The sequence below is a fragment of the Pungitius pungitius genome, chromosome 8 (genome assembly GCF_949316345.1).
Source record: "Pungitius pungitius chromosome 8, fPunPun2.1, whole genome shotgun sequence".
Classification (NCBI taxonomy): Eukaryota; Metazoa; Chordata; class Actinopteri; order Perciformes; family Gasterosteidae; genus Pungitius; species Pungitius pungitius.
In genome coordinates this window covers 15036161-15059447 of record NC_084907.1, presented here as the reverse complement: position 1 = coordinate 15059447, position 23287 = coordinate 15036161, and the positions used below count along the sequence as shown (strand labels likewise).

The following is a 23287-nucleotide window of genomic DNA, read 5'->3' as shown; positions in this document are numbered from 1 at the left end:
GCTAATTTGTATAAAAGGAAGTAAAAATGGATTTAAATATATTTAAATATTCAGTGGGCTGAAATACAATGGAAACTAATTACCAATTGTGGAGATACTTTATACCTCCTGTATATTCATGTTGGGATTGATAACATTATATGTAAAAATTGCTTTTCGACTACAACCTGTGTGACAAATCAACTACACTAACACAATCAGTCATGAGTTAGCAACTGAACCAGCCCCTTAAGAGTGGGGCACATTTATGACACGGCTGCTTCAGTCCAAACACGTCGCGCTGTGTCATCTGACAAACAACCACTACACTGTAGCACACTGTGGATTCAGCACAAACGTGTTGTGCGTGCCTAACTGTCAGTACTAAGTGTGGAGCCACAGTGATTCAGCTTTATGGACTTGAAGCCAAGGGCGGCCAAAGTTGGACCAGGGATGTGCTTCTCCTCCGGGGGACAAACTGAAGGGCTGAGCAACGCACAACTTGGCATGACTCCCCAGCTCTCTGCTGACCTCCCCACGAAGCTTCCAGCCTTGTTCAGCTTGTTGAGAGAAATGTTGTTAATATCAACCTATCAACCAGTAATAACAGTTTATTGATTTGCCTCCTGATAATAGGCTATTATTTATAATGACGCAATTGATAAAAGCAAAGGCACCCACATCACTACTTCTTCATTAAGATCACTTCATTTTCACTTAGGGCTTTCGCTGATCTTGCACATTACTCGTTTAATCAATACACATTATTTGGGGAAGCTAACATGAGTCAGTTTTTAAGTATTCCTTTTCAACAGAAACTAAGCTACAGACTTTGGTTTTCTTTCTTTGTTGCAGAACCAGAGCATGAGCTCTTCCTGGTCTACGGTAAAGGTCGCCCAGGGGTCATCAGGGGCATGGACATGAATGCCAAAGTACCAGATGAATACATGATCCCCATAGAGAATCTGATGAACCCAAGAGCTCTGGACTTTCACGCTGAGGGCGAGTTCATTTACTTTGCCGACGCGACCAACTACATCATTGGGCGACAGAAGATTGATGGGACGGAGAGAGATACCATTGTAAAAGAAGGTATGGTAACCACAACCAATTAGAAAAGCAAATGATGGAGGACTGTGAAAATGAAATTCCTTTCCCAAGTGATGTCATTGGAAGTGACCCATGCACACACACACACACACACACACACATACACACATTTAAGGATTTTGGCGCAGCGCTGGGCTGTAAAAGCAGGGCAAACATTTTCACTTGAATATAAATGCTTGAATGAGATTAAACACAAGTTTACAACTGCCTACGAGTGGACAACAAGTAGTCATACCTTTAACGTAACAAATACTTTCGTTCAGATAGGCTTAGTTAGTTAATAAGACTTATTTATACATATACATAAAAAATGTAATTCTCGGTTGCCACTTCTTAAAAAAGACTGTTAGAAAGTGTGTGTTTTCTTGCAGCAGCAATAGGCACCAACAGTATGTGTTTGTGTCAGGAATCCACACGGTGGAGGGCATAGCTGTGGACTGGATGGCTAACAACTTGTACTGGACGGATGACGGGCCTAAGAAAACCATCAGCGTGGCTCGACTGGAAAAGGCTTCACAGACACGCAAAACCCTCATCGAGGGGAAAATGACTCACCCTCGAGCCATTGTAGTGGATCCTTTGCACGGGTAAGACAAAGATGGGGGGAGAGAGGGAGTTGGATGTTTTTGTTAATTGAAGTTTAACAAAGTGTCCCTGAGCAAGACCCCTAACCCCTAACGGCTCCCCAGGCCAAATGTAACGCCTGGGTTATAATGCAATGTAAGTCGCTTTGGATAAAAGCATCAGCTAAATGACATGTAATGCAATGTTATGACAGTGGTTTTAACTATGCAGACTTTGAGGGGGCAGTGTGCACGATGCATTCAGGTCGGTTTGTGCTTGTGGTGAGGCAACATACGGCGGGGAATAATGATTGGTGGTCATTTTCTGATCTCAGTAAAGTCTGTCCACTCTTTTTGCCTCTTTGCTCTTGTCTGTGTCTCTTCACATTTTCCAGCAGAGAGGGTTTGATTGTTTCCATCACATCTGTGTGGTGGACCATAACCACCTAGATTGTAAAGTCCCTTGTGATTTCATGCTTGTTATTAAAACAGTTGGAGCATTTTTTGCATTACATGGTAGATTTCCTCCCCAAGCTTTTTACCGGACACCCAAATCTGTGTGTCACTCTCTCATACAGTGCTTATCCCTGCCTCGTGTGGATGTGTCTTATTGATAATGACATCTGTGGCTCTGAGAAGCACTTGCTCATAAACACTCAAACACACACACACACTCCCCAGGGGAAAGGAACTCACCTCCAATAATACGTGTAATCAATCAAGCTCAGCGGGGAGAGGGAAGAGGAGGACAAAATCACAGAAAGAAAAAGCAAGCATAGGAGATGGGCGGAAAAGGACAAAGGAAACGCTAATGTCTGTGGGCTGCTGCTGTTAATGCCTAGACATTCTGCAACATGCCCCAACAAATGGTAATGTTTTCTGTTTTGCGTTCCCTTGCTATCTCCTCAGGTGGATGTACTGGACAGACTGGGAGGAGGACCCTAAGGAGAGCAAGCGCGGTAAAATTGAGCGGGCTTGGATGGACGGCTCCAACAGAAACGTGTTCCTGACCAGCAAAACGGTTCTTTGGCCCAACGGTCTGAGCCTGGACATCCCTCAGGGGATCCTCTACTGGGTGGACGCCTACTACGACCGGATTGAGATGGTTTACCTTAACAGCTCCGAGCGCAAGGTCAGCACTCGCTCACCATCAGCAGGATTATTTTACTGCTGGATAGAGGCGAGCTGTCAGCTAGCCAACCTGCGTTGGTTATATTTGAGTTTGGTGGTGTTTTTTTATGCATTAAAGATTTGTAATGTAATAATAATATGAGATGGATTTAAAAAACAAATTTAATTGCAGCATAATTAAATAAAATGTTAACTAGTAACAAACAAAAGCAATCCATTCATCCCATTCATCATCCCTATGAATGAATGAATTATTGCTGTAGTCTCTTTTTTTTTTTTTTTAAAAGCATACTTTACCATCACGTTGCTTTTCGTACATCATCAGACGGTGTATGAAGGTCAGGAGCTCAACCACGCCTTTGGCCTGTGCCACTACAAACACTTCTTGTTCTGGAACGAGTATCGCAGTGGCAGCATTTACAAGTTGGACACCACCACTGGCACCGCCACTCTGCTGCGCAACGAGAGGCCGCCCATCTTTGAAATCCGAATGTATGACGCTCAGCAGCAGCAAGGTGATTGGAAATGCTTTACGAACAGATCATTCATCCACCAACGCCGTGTTACACCAAGGAATTGTTAGGCCCCGTTGTTGTCTGATTTACGTTTGCGTTTAACCTTACGTGTCTGCACATCCATGTGTGTTCATCCTCAGACTCCAATGCGTGTCGTGTGTACAATGGCGGCTGCAGCAGTCTGTGTCTGGCTATACCGGGAGGCCGGCAGTGTGCCTGTGCAGAAGACCAAATACTAGAGCCAGCTGACAACACCAGCTGCAAAGGTAAATTCAAACATGTCGACAACTGTGCGAGAGAGACCAAAGGGTGGTTTTCATGCCACTTATTGTGTTCCGCTACACATACACCAAGTTTTTTATTTCCAGTAAGTTGGAAACGTTGAGTCAAGCCGCGTGGCTGGGTGTTCTCTTGTAACTGTTGCAGCAAAAATATCAGACAAAGTGTAGACGTAAAGGGGCTGGCCACAACAACAGGCCTACGTCTGTGATACATATTTTGAAGCCCAGAATGAAACCGGGTTTCTGCGTCAAAAGGCACGAACCAAAAGAAACCCCCAAAAATATGTAATATTCAAATCAAACTCTTAATTCCAAACTATTAAAAGTATTCTAAAAAATGTTGCATTACTACTTACTGTCACGGTTGGAATTCGGTCCTTAAGGGGGGGGTTCTGTCACGGTTTGGCCTCGCTTCCTGTTTTAGTTTGAAGTTTCATGTCTCTTGTGGTCCTGGGTTAACTTCACTTCCCGCCTTGTCCTGTGATTGCATGATTGATTCCACCTGTGTCCAATCACCTGCACCTCCCTTGTGTATTTAAGCCCTGTGTGCCTGTTGTCCCCTGTCGCGTCATTGTTTCCTGTCACATCACGTTGGAGCACGCTTCTGTTTTCGTGGAAATAAAGAACACTATTCGTAAGAACCCTGCGCCTGAGTCCTTTAAACCCCGTCGGCCTGCACTGCGCCATGCCGCGTGACACTTACTAACTCACAAGCACAAAATAAATAGCTCTTTCATTACATGCCAACTGCACACTGACATACTAAGTATAGGACACTTTGAGTCTCTTTTCATTAGTAGACTATCAACAATTTTTTTATTTATAATTCTATACACGTTATAGTATCAGACTCAATTACTTTAACTCAGGATAACATAGTTACTGTATTGAGTGTTAACAAAATAGAGTATATGTTTGGACACAGATGTTTTCACAGATGCATTCTGGCTCCAGGTGTTTTATTGGTAGTTGTATGGCATTGTGTAGCAAGCCACAAACACAGGGTTTTGAATGATGCAACTAATATTCATAACCATGTTTAGTTGTTTGTTTTAGAATTCCTGTGTGAGTCAGTCAATTATCTTTATGATGCCATTCGATGATCTACACGTGTTTTCCTGTCACTAGTACTGGGTTTTGTGTCTTGGCATTCACACTCTTTTTTTTTTGTTGCAGCACCTGTCAAAGTTTTTTGGATGTGTGTAGCCTGCACTTGCCCAATCCATATACTTTATGTCTTTATTTCTATACAATTACCAGTCAGCTCGATCAGTCTACTGTATACAGTTCATTTTTAGAAGTACATTCAATTGCTCCTTTTCCAGAACACTAAAATGTTTGGCCAGAACTGTATTTAGTTTCTTCTTCGCATTTGACATTCCTTTTATTCCTCTTATCTTCTGCTTCCCCACAGCCAACCCGTCTTATGTACCCCCCCCTCAGTGCCAGCCTGGGGAGTTTGCTTGTAAGAACAACCGCTGCATCCAGGAGCGCTGGAAGTGTGACGGAGACAACGACTGTCTGGACAACAGTGACGAGGCTCCCGAGTTGTGCCGTAAGTTGTTGTGCGCACACACACACAAACACACACACAGACGCACTAAATCTAACATGGTTTCTAAACAGCTACTTTGCCTATTGGTGCGGAATCCGATGACCTCAGGCAGTCTGAATTTGACAGTCTGGTGATGCCAGAATGAAATGAGAGAGCGAATTCTTGTGATTGTCTGTTTATATGTGTGTGTGTGTGTGTTTGTGTGTGTTTGTAGCAATATCTGGGGATCTGGAAAAGCTCTCTCTCAGCTTGTCTGTCTGTTTTAGGAAACCGACGGTTGTTCCAGTCCCAGACCGATCAAAAGCTCGTCCAAAACAGCTTGAATATTTCCTCTCTCCGTTTTTTCGTCTTCTGGCCCTTAAATGTATCCTTTTCCTCTTTCCAGACCAGCACACCTGCCCCACGGATCGATTTAAGTGCAAGAACAACCGCTGCATCCCTCTGCGTTGGCTGTGTGACGGGGACAATGACTGCGGGAACGATGAGGACGAATCCAACACCACCTGCTCAGGTACACAAACAAGCATTTTCATACATGTCCCACGGGTCTTTTTTAAGTCGTTCCCATCTGACCTGTTCCACTGTTTTGGATTTTAGCCCGTACCTGCCCGCCTAATCAGTTCTCATGTGCCAGCGGACGCTGCATCCCCATCTCTTGGACATGTGACCTGGACGATGACTGCGGCGATCGGTCCGATGAACCTGCATCCTGTGGTGGGTCCACATCAGTGGCCGGGGTCCTTCAGCTGAAGATTTATAGTTTGTTTTTGCATTGAGTGTCTAAACGCGCGGTTTGGTCCACAGCGTACCCCACATGTTTCCCCCTCACCCAGTTCACCTGCAACAACGGGCGCTGCATCAACATCAACTGGCGCTGTGATAACGGTTAGTGTCTCTTCCGTATCTCTCCTTCTCTTCTCGTTTACGGTGTCAAGCCCTTCCTTCTTTTTGGCCCATGTTGTGCATGTTTTACCACCACCCTTCATATCAGCACACGCCCTTCTTTTTGTCACCTTGTGTGTTTGTGTGTTTTTAGCTTTCATGTTCCAGCTGTCTGTTGTTTGTTGTTTGTTGTTGGTGTTGTTGTACCGTGTTGTGCTGTTCGCCCACTCTGCTGTCTTCCGTTGGTTCTGTCTTTCAGAAAAGGATTGTGGGGACGGCTCTGATGAGTTGAATTGTCCACACCTGACCGGTTAGTGCATAGATCAACATGCACCACAACAGCCATGATGCTAGCCGGGTTCTAGGACTCGTTCAGAAACAGTTAGGGCTCCTTTTCAGCTTTAAACATGACCACAATTAAAGTGCCAATACTGCTGTCTTTCATTTCCTTTAGTATTCCACACAGAGGTTCCAGGCTAAATTAGATTTTATATCTTCTAATTAATTATTCAACCAAGCAAAACTAAAAGAAACAATTTAATTTGGTTAGGATTTAATAGAATTCAAGGCTGATTGACGAAATGTATTTAAAACAAAGATGATGTTATTTGATCACTATTAAATTAAATGATGCGAAAGCTCTTTGGGTTTTGCCAATTTTATTTCTGCAAGGGACAGCACACCCACAGACGTAATTTCTTGTTCACTACAATCATGCCTCAATCCAAATGAGCTGATTTACAATATAAACAGTATACCCCAGTAAACTTCAATGTTTGAATTACATTGGTATCGTAGTTATGATGCGCTGCTGGCAAGCTCAATGTATCAGTGCTCGGTACATTCCCTCATGGTGCATGGTCTGATCTATGCAGTTTCTGTCATTATCTACTCTCATCTCTCATACTCTATTTCATTTGTATTTCATTTTTTTTCTCTGTCACTGTGTTGATTGTGGGAAAAAAAGAAAAGCAATTCCATTTTGCATTGGTATATTCATATTTGTTTCCCTTTGAGGTGGTGGTTGCCTCATAATGTGGGAGAGTGGGTGTTGTTGGACTACGTTTGTTTTTCAGATAACGACTGCGGGGACAACAGCGACGAGGCAGGCTGCAGTCACTCCTGCTCCATCGCTCAGTTCAAGTGTAACAGCGGCCGCTGCATCCCAAATTACTGGACCTGTGATGGAGACAACGACTGTGGGGACTACAGCGATGAGACACACGCAAACTGCACCAATCAGGGTCAGTTTCTTACCAGTTAGGAAACTCTATAAATATTAACATTTGTAGGATCTAGGAAAAATGATTTATAGCAACGTTTTCATAAATTAGACGCTTCCATTTGCTAAGAAACTTCATATGACATAGCGGCCGCTTCTGGTTGTTTCTTCATTTTTTATATATCCATATGTCAAGTCAAGTACAAAAACATAAATAACTACCAGACTCATAACATAGAGCCTCGGGTCCTTTTTTCAGCGAGCAGGATTCATGGACACAGAGACACGGGCTTGTTGTTTTCATGCATGGATGCTTGCATCTCCCCACAGTCTTGTGATTATTCCCTGGACTGCACTACGCAGTAAAATCCTAGCTAGTATTTACATAGTCAGTAGATGTAACAGGTCCCTGGTCCCTATTAGTCACGCTGGCACATAATTGCTCTCTGTAGTCGTTTAGTGAGTGATATATAATACCTGTTAAGATACACAGTACCTACTTATTATTAGTATTATGCCTGTGCTCCTAAGAGCAACATTGAAACAATAAGAAGAGAGATGAATTGGCAGCTGATGACCATCTGAATGCATTCTTTAATCTGTTCAGCCCGTCCCGTTGCTAAGACTCGTTGCCGTCCAGATTTCCAACAAACAGCTCATTAGTTTTTTGTTTTCAGAGTCTTTTGAAGCTGCCCATTGTCTCTGCTCAAGGCTCTGCGTCCTCATTCGATTAATGCAGGCAGGTTTTGAGACAATGCCCCTCCCCGGGTCTTAATGACATCTTTCTCTCCGCAGCCACACGACCCCCCGGAGGATGTCACGCAGATGAGTTCCAGTGTCGTTTGGACGGCCTGTGCATCCCCCTGCGTTGGCGCTGCGACGGGGACACCGACTGCATGGACCTGAGCGACGAGAAGAACTGCGAGGGCGTCACGCACATGTGCGACCCGGCTGTCAAGTTCGGCTGCAGGGACTCAGGTGAGCGGGCCACACGTCAAATGGATGACGGTACGGGAAGTCGGTTGAAGGGGGCCGTTTTATAAAAAGCAAACCCCCCCCCGTTCCGTCCTCAGCGCGCTGCATCAGCAAGGCCTGGGTCTGCGACGGGGACAGCGACTGTGAGGACAACTCCGACGAAGACAACTGCGAGGCGCTGGTGTGTAAGCTCTCTCACCATGTGTGTGCCAACAACTCCACCATCTGCCTGCCTGCGGAGAAGCTTTGCGATGGCACTGATGACTGTCCAGATGGCTCCGATGAGAAACTCTGCGGTGAGAGACAACCGGCCGTAACGGCGTCTGAAAGTCTGCGTCCCAAAATCCCGTCTTCATCGGGTTGAATAACAGTTCTGTGGAGCTTTCCCTCGCGTCTCTACTTATCTGATTTACTCTTTTTTTTTTTTTCACAGATCTGTGTTCACTGGACAATGGCGACTGCAGCCACAATTGCACAGTGGCCCCTGGCGAGGGGATAATTTGTTCGTGCCCACTGGGTATGGAGTTAGGGCTCGACAACAAGACCTGTCAAATCCAGAGCTTCTGTGCCAAACACCTTAAGTGCAGTCAACGGTGCGAGCAGGACAAGTTCAGTGTGAAATGTTCTTGTTACGAGGGCTGGGAACTGGAGCCGGACATGGAGAACTGCAAGAGCACGGGTAAGGGGCCGAGGAAACAGTGAAAGAGGGGGAGGTCGGTGGGCAGGGCGGATCAGAGGAAGGCAGGAGGCATCAGTGAATTATTGTAACATTTGATTGATGGTAGGTGGTCCCGGCAGGCTGTATGCGAGTTTGGGAAACACCCTAGCAGGCAACTGAGAATGCCAAAATGTGCCTTTCCTTTGGACAATAGACAAAGCACCGGAGACAGAAACGTTTAAATTCCGTTCACACCAGTGAATGACTAAGAACACGTCAAAAAAGACATGACCATTGGTTCCTTGCTCTTATTTTTATCACTATGAGAAGACAGAATCTGAACGATTATGGAATAAAATGAAGAACAGATCACAGTAAAGCGTGCAATTGTATCATTCTATCAAATGTGCCAACAAGGCAACATGAATTTATGATTGTGCTCCTCCCTGCCAGGTCTTTGAGACTAGCCATTCATCTGGCTGCCTGTTAGGTGCAGATAACTCCTGTCGTATTTACTCTGTGTTTTAATTACGCAGGATTAGAGCCACATCAAACACAGCCCCTCTGTCATTGGACCTGTCATTCCCTGCAGTGTAACGTGGCTACAGCGTCTTCCACGCCGTGAAGCAGAGCTGCTCTGCAGGGTTTTTTAACCCATTACTATCGGCTTTGTTCCTCACTGATCTATCTCTTTCATCTCCACAGATCCGTTCAAGCCTTTTATCATTTTCTCAAATCGCCACGAGATTCGTCGCATTGATCTGAATAAAGGAGAATTCAGTGTGTTGGTACCGGGCCTGAGGAACACCATTGCCCTGGACTTCCATCTCGGCCAGAATGCACTTTATTGGACCGATGTGGTGGAGGACAAGATCTATCGTGGGAACCTGTCCGAGAATGGCGGTGGGTATTCTTAACACAATCATTATGCTTAAACTACTTTTTTGTTCTATCTAGGGTTGTATCTATGTATGTAGTAATTACAGATCATTTATGTTTTGATGTCAAATGAAGGTCCAACTTTCTAGATTTCAGACCCATCACATGGTCTTCATCAGCAGGTAGATAGATACCTGTTTACAATAATGCCACATAGGCAAAAATATCTGGTAAGAACGTTTTTTGCACGTCATCGGTGGTGTGACTGGCTTCTGGTGAGAAGAAAATCCGGCGTGGTTTTATAAAGGGAAGACCATTCAATCACCACCAGTGTGCATGACAAAGAATCCCAACAGCAGTAATAAACGAGCAAGTCTTCAATTGATTTGATTTGCATTTATGTATTTTTCTGTGTAGAAAATGTAGTCGTTGTGTGGACCGTTACCTTTGCAAAGCTAATGGGCTATAAACAGTGAGTGCGTGTTCATTGCTCAGACAGGAAAATGACTAATTTCAAACAATTAGCCCCGTCCCTCTGATTAGGGACCCAGTGGAAAATGATTGGGTCGAAAAAGGCTGGAAAATTAGTATCTTTAGCCCAGAAAGACAGTACACATTTAGCTTTTTTTTCTTCCTGATATTGTTGTATCACAACCCCTGCTGAGCCAGTATTTATTTATGTTTTCATTTATCGTACAGACATGGGATTCCTTCCAAAACATAGTCCACCATTTGATTAAACGAATCACAGGTTGTGATGCAATGTTTGTTCTGAATCCTAATAGCTTGATTGCAGTTACGTAATTTATGAATACTTGAAGCAAAGCAGATTTATGCTTCAGGGTTACGCTGCAATATGAAACGTTGTCATCAGCAAATTCCAGTCTTCGGAGCTTGTATCCATACATATTGAAATTCTGTGTAAATTCATTATGAATTTTAAGCACCCCAAAGGAATCTTTGTTTTACTGAGCAGCAAGTTGAAATATGATGAGTTCTCTAACAGTTTTAAACAAAGATGAACAATGCAACTACATCCCGTTAATTCTTTCTTTTCTACAATGTTTTTTTTACCCCGTAGCTTTAACCAGCTTCGATGTGGTAATCCAGTATGGGCTGGCTACTCCTGAGGGCTTGGCAGTGGACTGGATAGCAGGAAACATTTACTGGGTGGAAAGCAACCTGGATCAGATAGAGGTGGCTAAGCTGGACGGCACCATGAGGACCACGCTGCTGGCTGGGGAGGTGGAGCACCCTCGAGCTATCGCCCTGGATCCCCGGGATGGGTATGCTAATCGCTGACATCCTACAAAGCACGATTTCCATAAATGATGATGGCATTCAAGGGCGTATTTAAAGGGGCAACCTTTTTTGTGATTGTGTAGCTGGCTTTACACAGTGTTCCTGATGCTATTGCACAATACGGAATGACATTGCAGGATCCTCTTCTGGACGGACTGGGATGCCAGCTTGCCCAGGATCGAAGCCGCATCCATGAGCGGGCAAGGCAGGAAGACCATTCACAAGGAAACCGGCAACGGAGGCTGGCCAAATGGACTCACTGTGGACTATCTGGAGCGACGCATCCTCTGGATTGATGCCAGGTCATAAAACAAGAGCACGGACATGAACACACTCACACACAACGCCTTCATTTGATGCACATTTGGAGCCCTTAAGTCATATAAAGAAATTAACATAAAAGTTGTACTGCGATGCAGATCTGATGCCATTTATTCGGCCAAGTACGACGGCTCTGGGCTCATCGAGGTCCTGAAGGGACACGAGTATCTGTCACACCCCTTCGCCGTCACTATGTATGGGGGTGAGGTTTACTGGACGGACTGGAGGACCAACACGCTGGCAAAGGCCAACAAGTGGACGGGCGGCAACGTCACTGTGGTGCAAAGAACCAACACACAACCCTTTGACCTTCAGGTCTACCATCCATCCAGACAGCCTCAGGGTGAGAAACAGTGTGACGCATGAAGATGCTCTTTGATGAAATGATGGCTTGGAAAAGCTTGCCAAGCAACTAATTACTTCTTTAATACTAGTAAATCTATTACGAGAGCAACAACTCAATAGTAAAAATGCTCATTTATAAGATGTTTTAAGTGTACATTCTGACTTATTTTTCCCCCTAGCTCCGAACCCATGTGCGGTGACTAATGGCAAGGAGCCCTGCTCCCATCTTTGTCTCATCAACTACAATCAGACGTTCTCGTGCGCCTGCCCTCACCTCATGAAGCTTAGCCCTGACAAACGCACTTGTTATGGTAAGACTGAGCACACAGTTGCTGTAGCGAACAGACAATTTTCCCCTCCGCTTGTCTCGGGCATGTTGAACGCCACGCTGTGGTCCCGGCCCCTTTCAGAATTGTTTACGTGCGGGTGCGTGCGTCTGTGTGCGTGTGAGAAAGAGACCGGATTAAACAATACTAGAGTTGCTGTTGCTTTGACGGCGTCTGTCCATAAAAACAGAGAGAGCGGGTGTGTCCATCCAGGAGTTTAGTATTCAGGGGAGCACTTTCTATTATCTCCAGAGGTAATGGGATGGAGAGGCCCATTCTGTCTGATGCAGGCATCAGCCACAACCCTCTCACCCTGTCTATCATTTAAGCTGCAGGTCGTTAAGCGATGATAGGACTGTTGAGACCAATACAATTGTACCGTCTCTGCACTGATTGAATTTACTCTCACGGTCGCGGCTGCGCTTTCAAGTTAGCCTGCCAGACACAATCATTAGTGTCAAAGACGCAATTGGATGAACTGTTTGTTCAAGTGGCAGGAATAATGCCCAGATGCACCCATCCATGTTGCAGCCACGGATCCCCACAGCCCTAGTATTTGCGGGCCATCTTGCACACTTATGACTCAAAGGTGCATTTAACTCCTGATTACCCCCGATGAATGCCAAACGTTTTGGGAGTCACTGAAGGATGCTTGTCAACGTGTTTCCCCGCCCTACAGAGTCTCGTCAGTTCCTGCTGTACGCTCGGCAGATTGAGATCAGAGGGGTGGACATCGACAACCCTTATTACAACTACATCATCTCCTTCACCGTGCCTGACATCGACAACGTGACCGTGGTGGACTATGATGCTCTCGAGCACCGTATCTACTGGTCAGACGTCCGCACCCAGACCATCAAGAGAGCTTTCATCAATGGCACAGGAGTTGAGACTGTGGTGTCTGCTGGTAAGGAGGAGGCAGCACAACAACAAAAAAGATTGGTTTATCTATGGAAGTAAATCTGTGCCATCGGGGGTTGAAATAAAAAGTTGATTGAATTTCTAGCACTGAATATTTATGCATTGAAATTATGTACCTGAATGTTTTTCAACATTAAAACACCGCAAAAAAATTCAACCTAAAAAAAAAAAATGTTGAAATATTCGAAATGGAGGCTACAATATTCAACCGCAAAAAATTCAACCTTGGCACACCAATATGCGGAGGCTACAATATTCAACCCAAATAAATTCAACCTTGGCACACCAACATCCGGGACACTAAGGAACAGCAATCGATTCTAGATTCAAGATCAGTAGCGTGCGTCAAGCTAAAGGAGCGAGCACCCAAAACACCTTCGGCTTCGGATTGTATCCATGTCCAATAATAACGGGACTTTAACTCTTCTTCATGTCATCAGTGTGGTTTGTGTCTGTAAGATTCCGTAATAGACAGCTGACATTTGTACATTAACAGACTGTGTTGGACATGAACTAAGCGGAAGTTAAACGAGAGCGTACAGCCGCTCACAATACGCCTCTTCTTCTAGTTTTGAATTCATTTAATGATGCTGAGATCCTTCGACAAGCTGTTAGGAGTGATTGGCGGAGTTTTGAAAACCAGGAACGCGCTTGAAGAGGCAGATGAGCCGCTGTATCGTAGTGGGGGGGGGGGGGGGGCAGCGGCTTTAACGGAGCGCGCAGACGCATAAACCCGACAGGACATGCAGGAATAACCGCAGTAGCGTCGGTGGAAGGATCCTTTTTCACAGCGGCACAAGCCGATCTCAGTTGGGTATTAAGCGACATTCAAAGTCCACGTAACGTTAAATGAGTCTTCATGACCATGGGTAAACTTTATTGAGGATCTGGCACAACACAGCGACCTGCAAGTAGCGCAGAGTCTTACATAAAGGGATGTACGTCTTAATGCGAGGCTTTAGAATTTATCTCAAAGGGATCCTGTATTTGCTCGTAAAGTCTGAAACGAGAACCCATTTTTCAGTGACGGTGTTACGTGCCTACTGGTTTTTGAACTACTGGTTTGGCTACGGGTGCGTGTTTGTTTTCCCCCGGTGTTACGTGCCTACTGGTTTTTGAACCTACTGGTTTGGCTACGGGTGCGTGTTTGTTTCCCCCCGGCAGGCAGGTGTTGTCTGCCTCCGTCACTTGAGTCGTCACACATTTGCAAACATATTGTTCTGAAAATGTTCAAAAATGCATCCCATATCCATTGCAGCGATTACGATTGTATAAGTGAGCACTACGTCACTGCCACGTATGAAGAAATACATAAAAGAACATTTATTAAGAGTCCGCCACAACCGGGATTCGAACCGCGTCGCGCAAAATAACATAGTGCCACAGAGCGGCTGTGCTACCCACTCGGCCAACCGAGCTTAATCGATTTCAGTTGATTTGTATATTTTAATAGAGTTGTATATCGTCAGTGGCAAGCAAACGTTTTGGTTTAGGGTGAACATTATATGTTCTTTTATGTATTTCTTCATACGTTGCCACACTGATGGCATGAAGAAGAGTTAAAGTCCCGTTATTATTGGACATGGATACAATCCGAAGCCGAAGGTGTTTTGGGTGCTCGCTCCTTTAGCTTGACGCACGCTACTGATCTTGAATCTAGAATCGATTGCTCTACCTTAGTGTCCCGGATGTTGGTGTGCCAAGGTTGAATTTATTTGGGTTGAATATTGTAGCCTCCGCATATTGGTGTGCCAAGGTTGAATTTTTTGCGGTTGAATATTGTAGCCTCCATTTCGAATATTTCAACATTTTTTTTTTTTAGGTTGAATTTTTTTGCGGTGTTTTAATGTTGAAAAACATTCAGGTACATAATTTCAATGCATAAATATTCAGTGCTAGAAATTCAATCAACTTTTTATTTCAACCCCCGATGGCACAGATTTACTTCCATATTTATCTATCAATCGCTTGGATATTATGTCCATGTGCTTTAAAGCAGTCTTTACAGTTTGTAAATTGGAATTTGCCGTTCTTCGAGCCCAGAGTGCAAACATCAATTATCCAATCATAGTAACTGAAGCTAGGCACTCGTCAAAGCAGTGCATGTTGCACACATATGTTTTGGAGGGTAGTTTCTTCTGATAAATGGCTCTGTGTGTACATTGTGTATCTTTTTTTTTCAGATCTGCCCAATGCTCACGGCCTGGCGGTGGACTGGGTTTCCAGGAACTTGTTCTGGACGAGTTACGATGCCAATAAGAAACAGATTAATGTCGCCAGACTGGATGGCTCCTTCAAAAATGCTGTCATCCAGGGCCTCGACAAACCACACTGTCTAGTGCTGCATCCAATACTAGGGTGGGTCACACACACACACACAAACACACACTAAACCTGTCACACTTTATCAAAATGAAGCTTTCAGAAATAGTTTTCCGACACCCTCTTGATTGTACCTTTAACGCACACAGAAGTGCATACACACAATGATACACACTCAACATTGTGTGACTGTCAGGTTCCCTTCTGTTTGCAGTGAGCAGTGGCAGGCGCAGTAGTTTGGTGTAGATGGTTCGCTGACCTCTGACTGTTTCTTCACTCAAGATGCGATTCCATTATTCCTCCCTCCGTGTCCCGTGTCAAACCTGCTCCTCTGTCGCTCTCTCTCCACAGCTTGCTCCATTTCTATTTTTGCAACATGGCTTCTGCGCTAAGATCACCATCAATGAATTATTTACTGCCCGTGTCCTTGTGGCTATCTGTGGCTGTTTCTGATCCAATGCTTTTCTTACATCCTGTCCCCTCCTGGCTATGTCCATTTTCCCTTCCTTCTTCCCTTCTTCCCTTTGAAACCTTATCCCCCCCCCCCCCCCCCCCTTTGCTCCCCAGACAGAACCTGGCCTCTGTCCTTACTCTGTCTCCAGAGCAGAGACAGACCGTCTGTATGTTTAGTTCTGCCCTCCGTGCTTTTCAGTATTTGAGGTAGATTAGGAGAGGATATTTTCTTCAGAAATATCTCTCCCTCCTAGTGTTTTTTTTGTGTACTCCTTCCTGCTTTGAAAGACGTGGCCTACTTAAGTGGATGAATGTTTCCGATTTGAGCATTGTTGGAATGGGGGAAAATGAGAAGCAGATGCTGAATCCATATGCTGGAGCTGTCTCCTCTTTCTGGCACGCAGACACACTGCTCAGAATACATCCAGGAGTGGGTGGGGGCAAAGGGAGTCAGGGAGGGACCAACTCAAACTCCTGTGTGTACGTGTGTACTGTGTGTGTGTGTGTGTGTGTGTGTGTGTGTGCAAATCCTAAGAATGAGGGCGTGCTGCAGAAACTTTATTTAAGGCATGTTCATAAACAAGGACTAAAATAAAGGGTGCGGTGGATGTGGTGGGATTTAACAGGAAGTGGGTGACGCGGCAGAATAGATACCCTTTAAACATAGATTATGCATAGTCTAAACACAGTGACAAACAATTGTCTTGCATATACACTGCATGAACGTGTGAGGACATTGACCAGTGTGAGAAGCTGATTTTCTGTGGTTCTCCATATTTTTTACATCTGCTTCATCCAACTTCTTCTGCCTCTGTTTGACTTTTGCGACATATTGTTATATACTGTATGTTTTTTAAGCATTCTTATTCTTACCTACACAATAACTATAGAACTATTAAAACAAGTGGCCTCTTGATTATGTTTAGGCAATAAAGTAAGTTATGATTTAAGTGTGTCTCTCTGCTTAACCCTTTCAGGAAACTCTACTGGACAGATGGGGACAACATCAGCATTGCCAACACAGACGGCAGCAACCGAAGTGTCCTCTTCTCCGGCCAGAAAGGCCCTGTCGGTGAGTGACCTACTGGACCTCTCTGTGTGACAGCACAGCCTAGAGACCGGGCCTGTCATTGCACATCAGCTCTTTCTTTGTCTTCCAGGTCTCTCCATTGACTTTGACACTGAGTACTTGTACTGGATTAGCTCAGGAAACAGCACAATAAACCGCTGCAAACTGGACGGCTCTGGACTAGAAGTTCTTGACGGAGTGAAGGGCAAGCTCACCAAGGCCACTGCTCTGGCCATCATGGGTAGGTCCGCGAAAAGTCTTCAGCCAGGATGGAGCCAGAGCTCAGTCCAGCCGTAAGATAACTTTAATGTATGTTTTTTTTTCCTTTAGGGGAAAAGTTGTGGTGGGCAGATCAAGGAACAGACCAGATAGGAACCTGTGACAAGAAGGATGGCGGCAACTGGAAAATCCTGAGGAACAGCACGTCCCCCATGATGCACATGAAAATCTACAATGAAACTGTGCAAAGAGGTGCTGGCTGCCAAAAAGTGACATTTGTTTTATTAAATTATTTAGCTAATACATTTGTTTAAATAAAGGGAGGAAAATAAGTCCTTGTCTCATTGAAGGTCTGCTTTGCTTGCAGCCTGCAGCCTGTTTTTCTATGGCAACGTACATCTGTTTATGCCTCTGTAACCCCTCTTTGTTACGTTTTTTGTATATGTTCTTGTGCTATTGTGTTCCCAGGCACCAATCTCTGCAGTAATAACAATGGAGACTGCTCCCAGCTGTGTCTCCCCACCTCCCCGACCACCAGAGCCTGCATGTGCACTGCGGGATACAGCCTGCGCACGGGGCAACAGTCTTGTGAGGGTAGGTAGTGTTCATGCACACTTTCTTGATTTAGCCCAATTTGGATTTAAGAATTTATTGATTGATGTGTGATATCTAAAACAGTTTTTTTTTATATATCTCTTTTCTGTAGGTGTTGGCTCTTTCCTGCTGTACTCTGTGCATGAAGGCATACGTGGTATTCCGTTGGACCCATTAGACAAGTCCGACGCACTGGTACCAGTGTCAGGCACATCCCTGGCTGTCGGCATCGATTTTCATGCTGGTAAGACAAAGGCCATGAGTCTGAAACACCAGATTTATTTATATATCCCTGCCTAACCATTTAATTCAATTCAATTCAATTCATTTTATTTTGTATAGCCCAAAATCGCAAATTACAAATTTGCCTCAGAGGGCTTTACAGTCTGTACACATGCAACATCCTCTGTCCCGAAACCCTCACATCGGCACAGGAAAAACTCCCCAAAATATGAAAAAAAACCCTTCAATGGGGAAAAAAGGGAAGAAACCTTAGGGAGAACGTCAGAGGAGGGATCCCTCTCCCGGGATGGACAGACTGCAATGGATGTCATGTGTACAGAATCAACAATGTAAAAGATGTACAATACATTCAATTTCTCTAACTGAAATGATACAAGTAATTGCAAGTAGCAGAAGAGGTGTACGGCAGGACCACTGCAGGGACAACCTCCATCAGATCGAACCACCATCCACAGAGGCTTCTGTGGGGAGGGAGAGCAGAAAGATGTTGGTTTTTGATGACAGTAATATGAATCATATTTAAAGTAATGATGATGGCAGCAGCAGGTGTCAGCAGAGCCATGAGCCAGGAGTTAGAACCGGGGTCCGCACGAAACTATGATCCACGGAGACCTGCTAGGCGAGAAAGCACAAAAAACTCCCGGAAAGAAGCTTAATTAGTGATGTACATTAATAAAGCATGGATGATTGTGGGAGGAGAGAGTGAGAGTGAGAGAGGGGCTCGGTGTGTCCTAAGAAGTCCCCCGGCAGTCTAAGCCTAGAGCAGCTTAACTAAGGGCTAACATTTAGTGTGTTACTGTATTAGGGTAAAGGACAGGTCTGCTCAGTCCACCTCTAACGTGTTTCATTTGTTTTGATAGACAATGATACAATCTACTGGGTGGACATGGGCCTGAGCACCATTAGCAGGGCCAAGAGAGACCAGACCTGGAGGGAGGATGTGATCACTAATGGCATCGGCAGGGTGGAGGGCATCGCTGTGGACTGGATAGCAGGTGAGACACATTAGATGTATAAAACATGACCATTATTGTGGAATTGAAACCAATGAAAATCTCTTAAAAGTGTCCAAGAGAATAATTGACAGGCCCGAAGCATCAATGCTGTTCCTTCATCCTCTACAGGAAACATCTACTGGACGGACCAAGGCTTTGATGTAATAGAGGTGGCCAGACTGAACGGCTCTTTCCGCTATGTGGTGATCTCCCAGGGCCTGGATAAGCCTCGTGCCATCACTGTCCACCCTGCGAAGGGGTGAGAGGAAACACCACTGCAATTACTGCCGTGGCTTTCTGGAGCTTCTGCTTCTGTAATCGCTCTCATTATTGATTACTGAGGAAGTTGTGTGTGTGTGTGTGTGTTTTTGTGTATGTGTGTAGCTACCTGTTCTGGACAGAGTGGGGCCAGTATCCCCGTATTGAGCGGTCTCGCTTGGATGGCACTGAGAGGGCTGTCCTGGTCAATGCCAGTATCAGCTGGCCCAACGGCATCTCCATTGACTACGAGGTGCGGTACAAAGGGCCGTAGCCGTTGCATTGTTACGGTGCAGACAGTGAACAATGCATCATATCTGTATCTCCACCATTGCCTTCCCTGTGCGCGTAGGAGAGTCTGCTGTACTGGTGCGATGCTAGGACAGACAAGATCGAGCGCATCAACCTGGAGACCGGGGAGAACAGGGAGGTGGTGTTGGCCAACAACAACAACGATATGTTCTCCGTGTCTGTGTTTGAGAGCTACATCTACTGGAGTGACAGGTAAGCAGCCTCATCGGTCACTATTGAGTCTATTGAATATTACACTTACCCGGCTTGATCTCCGTTTTGATGTCTGTGTAACGTTTGAACCAGGACACATGCTAATGGCTCCATAAAGAGAGGCAACAAAGACAACGCCACAGAATCTGTGTCTCTGAGGACTGGTATTGGTGTACAGCTCAAAGACATCAAGGTTTTCAACAGGGCCAGGCAGCAAGGTAAGCACCAGGACGCTAGTTTTGAAACTGTAAAAAATGTATTATTATTAAATTTATTTTTTCATAATTATCGCTAATTAAATACTTCATAAATTGATAGCTTCGTGTGCAATTTAGTTTTTCTTCTGGTAACTTCCATGCAGTTGATGATATTTCAAGGATTCCGTTTCATTCTTTCTCCAGGGACAAATGTGTGCAAAGACAAAAATGGCGGATGCCAGCAGCTTTGTCTTTTCCGTGGCAATGGACAGCGCACGTGTGCCTGCGCTCATGGCATGCTGGCTGAGGACAGCAGCAGCTGCCGTGACTACGAAGGCTACCTGCTCTACTCAGAGCGCACCATACTAAAGAGCGTCCACCTGTCCGATGAAAACAACCGGAACGCACCCATCAAACCCTTTGAGGACCCCGAGCACATGAAGAACGTCATTGCGCTCACCTTCGATTACAGAGGAGGGGGGGGAAAGGGAGCTAACCGAATCTTCTTCTCCGACATCCACTTCGGCAACATTCAGCAGATCAGTGATGACGGATCCGACCGCAGGACTGTGGTAGAGAGTGAGTATTCCCTCTATTTAAGTCACAGAGCCACTTGTATCATTCCACATGTCCCAGTTTATATAAACATCAGACCCCCCCCCCCCACACACACTTTGAATTCTTCCAGAGAAAACCACTGTTTTCCAAAGCACTCTCAGTCAAACTGAACACAAGCAGCATGCTTTTATTCTGAAGCTGTGGCCAAACAAGACACAAAGAATGTTGATCAGTACAAGCAGCCATTCAGACTCACAGATAACCTTATCTCAGCACAACAAAACACAGGTGCACCGTTAATGTTTGACCCACAGGGCTTTACTTTAATAGGTTTTACAAGGAAGGCATGATTCAGGATCGTTTGTCCCACTTTCTCTGTGGAGCAGCACCTCTCAGTGCTACTGGTTTGATCTTCAATTTGATGAACAATACCCAGACAACCATTGAATGTTGTCAAGAGGCAAAGATGTTGAATGTTGCCTGCTGTTGTTGGTATTGTTCCTTGTTTCTGCTTGTGAAGTAGACCTTTCAAATCGATGGTAATGATTGTGTGCTTTCATTTTTTTCCTCTGACAAAGCTGCTCAGCTTTTTATTGTTCTGGATTCAGGATAAAATAGCATTCCTCCAGTTTTTGTGCGTCACATATCAAGCTGGATGTTTATGGTAATACTGTCAGGCAGCTTCCACAACCACAGCAACACTGGCTCTTGGCCCTCCCCTCTTGAACAGCCTCAGCAGGTCTTGTCTGAACTTTTGGGACATTAGCACATATAGGATGGGGTTTATCACCATAGAGGAGGCCGCCAAGAGGCGTGCAAATACACTGAAGGGGCCGAAACGTGGCGACGCACCAGTGGCCCCTGAGCGGTCATCCACCAATAAGGCGAGTGTCAGTCCGTAGGAGGGCAGCCAGCATAGGGTAAAAGCCAGCACCAGCATGGCCGACGTCTGGGTCACTTTGCTGTGGTAGCGCTCTACTTGGGGAGCACTGCCGGCCCGTTGCCTCCCCCCGAGGAACATGTAGATGCTGCCGTAGGCCACCGCAATGATGACCAACGGAAGCAAGAAGGCCAGAAGGAAGTGAAACAATCCATAGATGAACTGGTCACTGTGGAAAGAATAACAGGCAAGGCCACCAGAGGCTTGGCGTCGGGTGGGTCCCACGAAGCGAAAAACCAGCTGTGGGGTCGCCAGGCAGCAGGCCGGGACCCACAGGAGCACAGCAGCTACGGACACACGGCGAGGGGAGAGGAGGCTGAAGGCCCTGGCAGGCCACACCACAGTCAGATATCGAGACGCAGCCAGCAAGGCCAGCGTGAAGGCGCTGGCCGAGGAGCAGGCAGATCCCAAGAAGCTCACCAGGCGGCACATGGCGTCTCCGAACGGCCACCGCTGCATGGCTATGGCGACGGTGTGGAACGGAAGAATGAAGAGCAAAAGCAGGTCGGCGGCGCTCAGGGCCAGCAGCAGGACGTCTGTTCCTGTTCCCGTCATGGTGCTTTGACGGGACTGGCCCACAGGTCTCACGCCGCTCCTCCGCCTTCCACACAGGATCATCATCACCACGGTGTGTCCGCTAACTCCCAGCACCAGAATCAGTGCGTCCAGTATTGGGACGAGGACCCGCTCCACGTCGCCGTGCCCCATGTCGCTGGCGTTCCCCAGCAGAGCCTCTGAGCTGTTACACAGCCGCATCCTGCCGTCAGCTTCAGCTATGCTGCCACCGGCCATAAAACGGCTGATAATACCAGTGGGAATGGTTACTCATACTGTGGGTCAACAGTGGTCTGAAATATCAGCATAGTGAGTTCCAAAACTTCCGTAAAAGTGGATGGTAAAACCTACCAATAAAAAAGGACTGACAGCAGATGTGATTTACACAAATAAATACACACATAGATTACATACGTTCATGTCTGATTTGTGGATGACATTTGCTTTGAAAATGACCATTTTTTCCAACGAGCCGTATGTGAGTAAAACCGTCGCAATCTGCTCCACCTGGGATTGGCTGGGTGATGTTAAAAGTCAGTTAAATAACTCCTCCAGTGAAGTCAAGACCCTCCTGATTTCTTAGCTGCTGGGGTTTCCGTCAACCTCTTTTTGAAGCATCCAAGTATTGAGAGGGTTGATTTCCCGTCAACCTCAGAACAGGCAGCTACTCCACATGACGTCTCAATCAGGCCCGTACTCGGCAATCCACAATCAGCCTCACTCCTCTCCACGGAACCGATCTCCTGAGACACACAACTCTGGCAGAGGAGGAAATGAAAGGAGTTGAATGCATGACAGTAAGAGTGGACGAAGCGGAGCGGCAGCGGCAGGTGAACTCTGGACTGATTACCGTGGGCTGGCCCGCTCTCTGTGGGAGGGACTAATGGGGCCTGACATAGTTTGTCCAAGGGTCAATTGTTTCTGTTAATTTTCTGAAAGGGTTATTTACTGCTGGTCCGATAGCATACACTAAACGACTATCACACCCACTGCAAATAACTGCAATAAAGAACTAGTAGTATCAGTATCAACAGCTGAGCTCAAGGGCTGTAAATTCACAACAGCATGAGAAAAAGCATGAGAACCCAAATAGGCTTAAACAATGCAGTTTGATGACAAACAAGACTGAACAGTAATATTTTGAATAGAGAGCGCTGCCGGCTAGATCTTTATAATTCATTAACAGCCCCAAAGAAAGAGGGGAATGGAATTCAAGTTGCTCTCTATAGATTTTTAGGGCATTGATTAACAAGCATGATAAGCAGTTTTTCTATTTCATGTCACACGCTTTTGCTCGGCTCCCCCAAGTGGCTTTGGTTCCTTCACAGTCTCGTGGCATGAGCCAGTCAAATGCTGATGGATGTATGTGGCGTTTCACTGGATATGTTGAGGTGGGGTGTTAAGTGTCCCACCTG

The 23287-nt window shown here is 45.7% G+C and overlaps 2 protein-coding genes across 3 annotated transcripts in view; one reads left to right on the top strand and one right to left on the bottom strand.

Moving 5' to 3' along the window:
- Nucleotides 1–23287, top strand: part of LOC119229625 (low-density lipoprotein receptor-related protein 1-like) — a 74967-nt gene that overhangs the window by 33308 nt on the left and 18372 nt on the right. For both annotated transcript variants that reach the window (XM_037490186.2, XM_037490185.2), the window contains exons 11-41: nucleotides 835–1071; nucleotides 1496–1676; nucleotides 2562–2784; nucleotides 3109–3298; nucleotides 3439–3564; nucleotides 4994–5134; nucleotides 5520–5645; nucleotides 5732–5848; nucleotides 5939–6019; nucleotides 7093–7260; nucleotides 8034–8216; nucleotides 8312–8509; nucleotides 8647–8892; nucleotides 9577–9774; nucleotides 10832–11036; nucleotides 11190–11354; nucleotides 11472–11716; nucleotides 11898–12029; nucleotides 12724–12951; nucleotides 15149–15323; nucleotides 16718–16812; nucleotides 16901–17050; nucleotides 17140–17280; nucleotides 17497–17622; nucleotides 17735–17866; nucleotides 18726–18860; nucleotides 18990–19119; nucleotides 19245–19371; nucleotides 19471–19622; nucleotides 19716–19840; nucleotides 20024–20398. In XM_037490186.2, the coding sequence (XP_037346083.2) occupies nucleotides 835–1071; nucleotides 1496–1676; nucleotides 2562–2784; nucleotides 3109–3298; nucleotides 3439–3564; nucleotides 4994–5134; nucleotides 5520–5645; nucleotides 5732–5848; nucleotides 5939–6019; nucleotides 7093–7260; nucleotides 8034–8216; nucleotides 8312–8509; nucleotides 8647–8892; nucleotides 9577–9774; nucleotides 10832–11036; nucleotides 11190–11354; nucleotides 11472–11716; nucleotides 11898–12029; nucleotides 12724–12951; nucleotides 15149–15323; nucleotides 16718–16812; nucleotides 16901–17050; nucleotides 17140–17280; nucleotides 17497–17622; nucleotides 17735–17866; nucleotides 18726–18860; nucleotides 18990–19119; nucleotides 19245–19371; nucleotides 19471–19622; nucleotides 19716–19840; nucleotides 20024–20398 (5253 nt within the window). The remainder of the gene's footprint in view (nucleotides 1–834; nucleotides 1072–1495; nucleotides 1677–2561; nucleotides 2785–3108; nucleotides 3299–3438; nucleotides 3565–4993; nucleotides 5135–5519; nucleotides 5646–5731; nucleotides 5849–5938; nucleotides 6020–7092; nucleotides 7261–8033; nucleotides 8217–8311; nucleotides 8510–8646; nucleotides 8893–9576; nucleotides 9775–10831; nucleotides 11037–11189; nucleotides 11355–11471; nucleotides 11717–11897; nucleotides 12030–12723; nucleotides 12952–15148; nucleotides 15324–16717; nucleotides 16813–16900; nucleotides 17051–17139; nucleotides 17281–17496; nucleotides 17623–17734; nucleotides 17867–18725; nucleotides 18861–18989; nucleotides 19120–19244; nucleotides 19372–19470; nucleotides 19623–19715; nucleotides 19841–20023; nucleotides 20399–23287) is intronic.
- LOC119229630 (delta-type opioid receptor) lies at nucleotides 20506–22698 on the bottom strand. The gene has a single exon (XM_037490193.2). It carries the CDS (start codon nucleotides 22107–22109, stop codon nucleotides 21051–21053), a length of 1059 nt encoding a protein of 352 aa, XP_037346090.2. The 5' UTR covers nucleotides 22110–22698; the 3' UTR covers nucleotides 20506–21050.

Excerpts from the sequence above, each read along its gene's own strand:
- LOC119229630 (XM_037490193.2), bottom strand. The coding sequence starts at position 22,109 with ATGGCCGGTGGCAGCATAGCTGAAGCTGACGGCAGGATGCGGCTGTGT.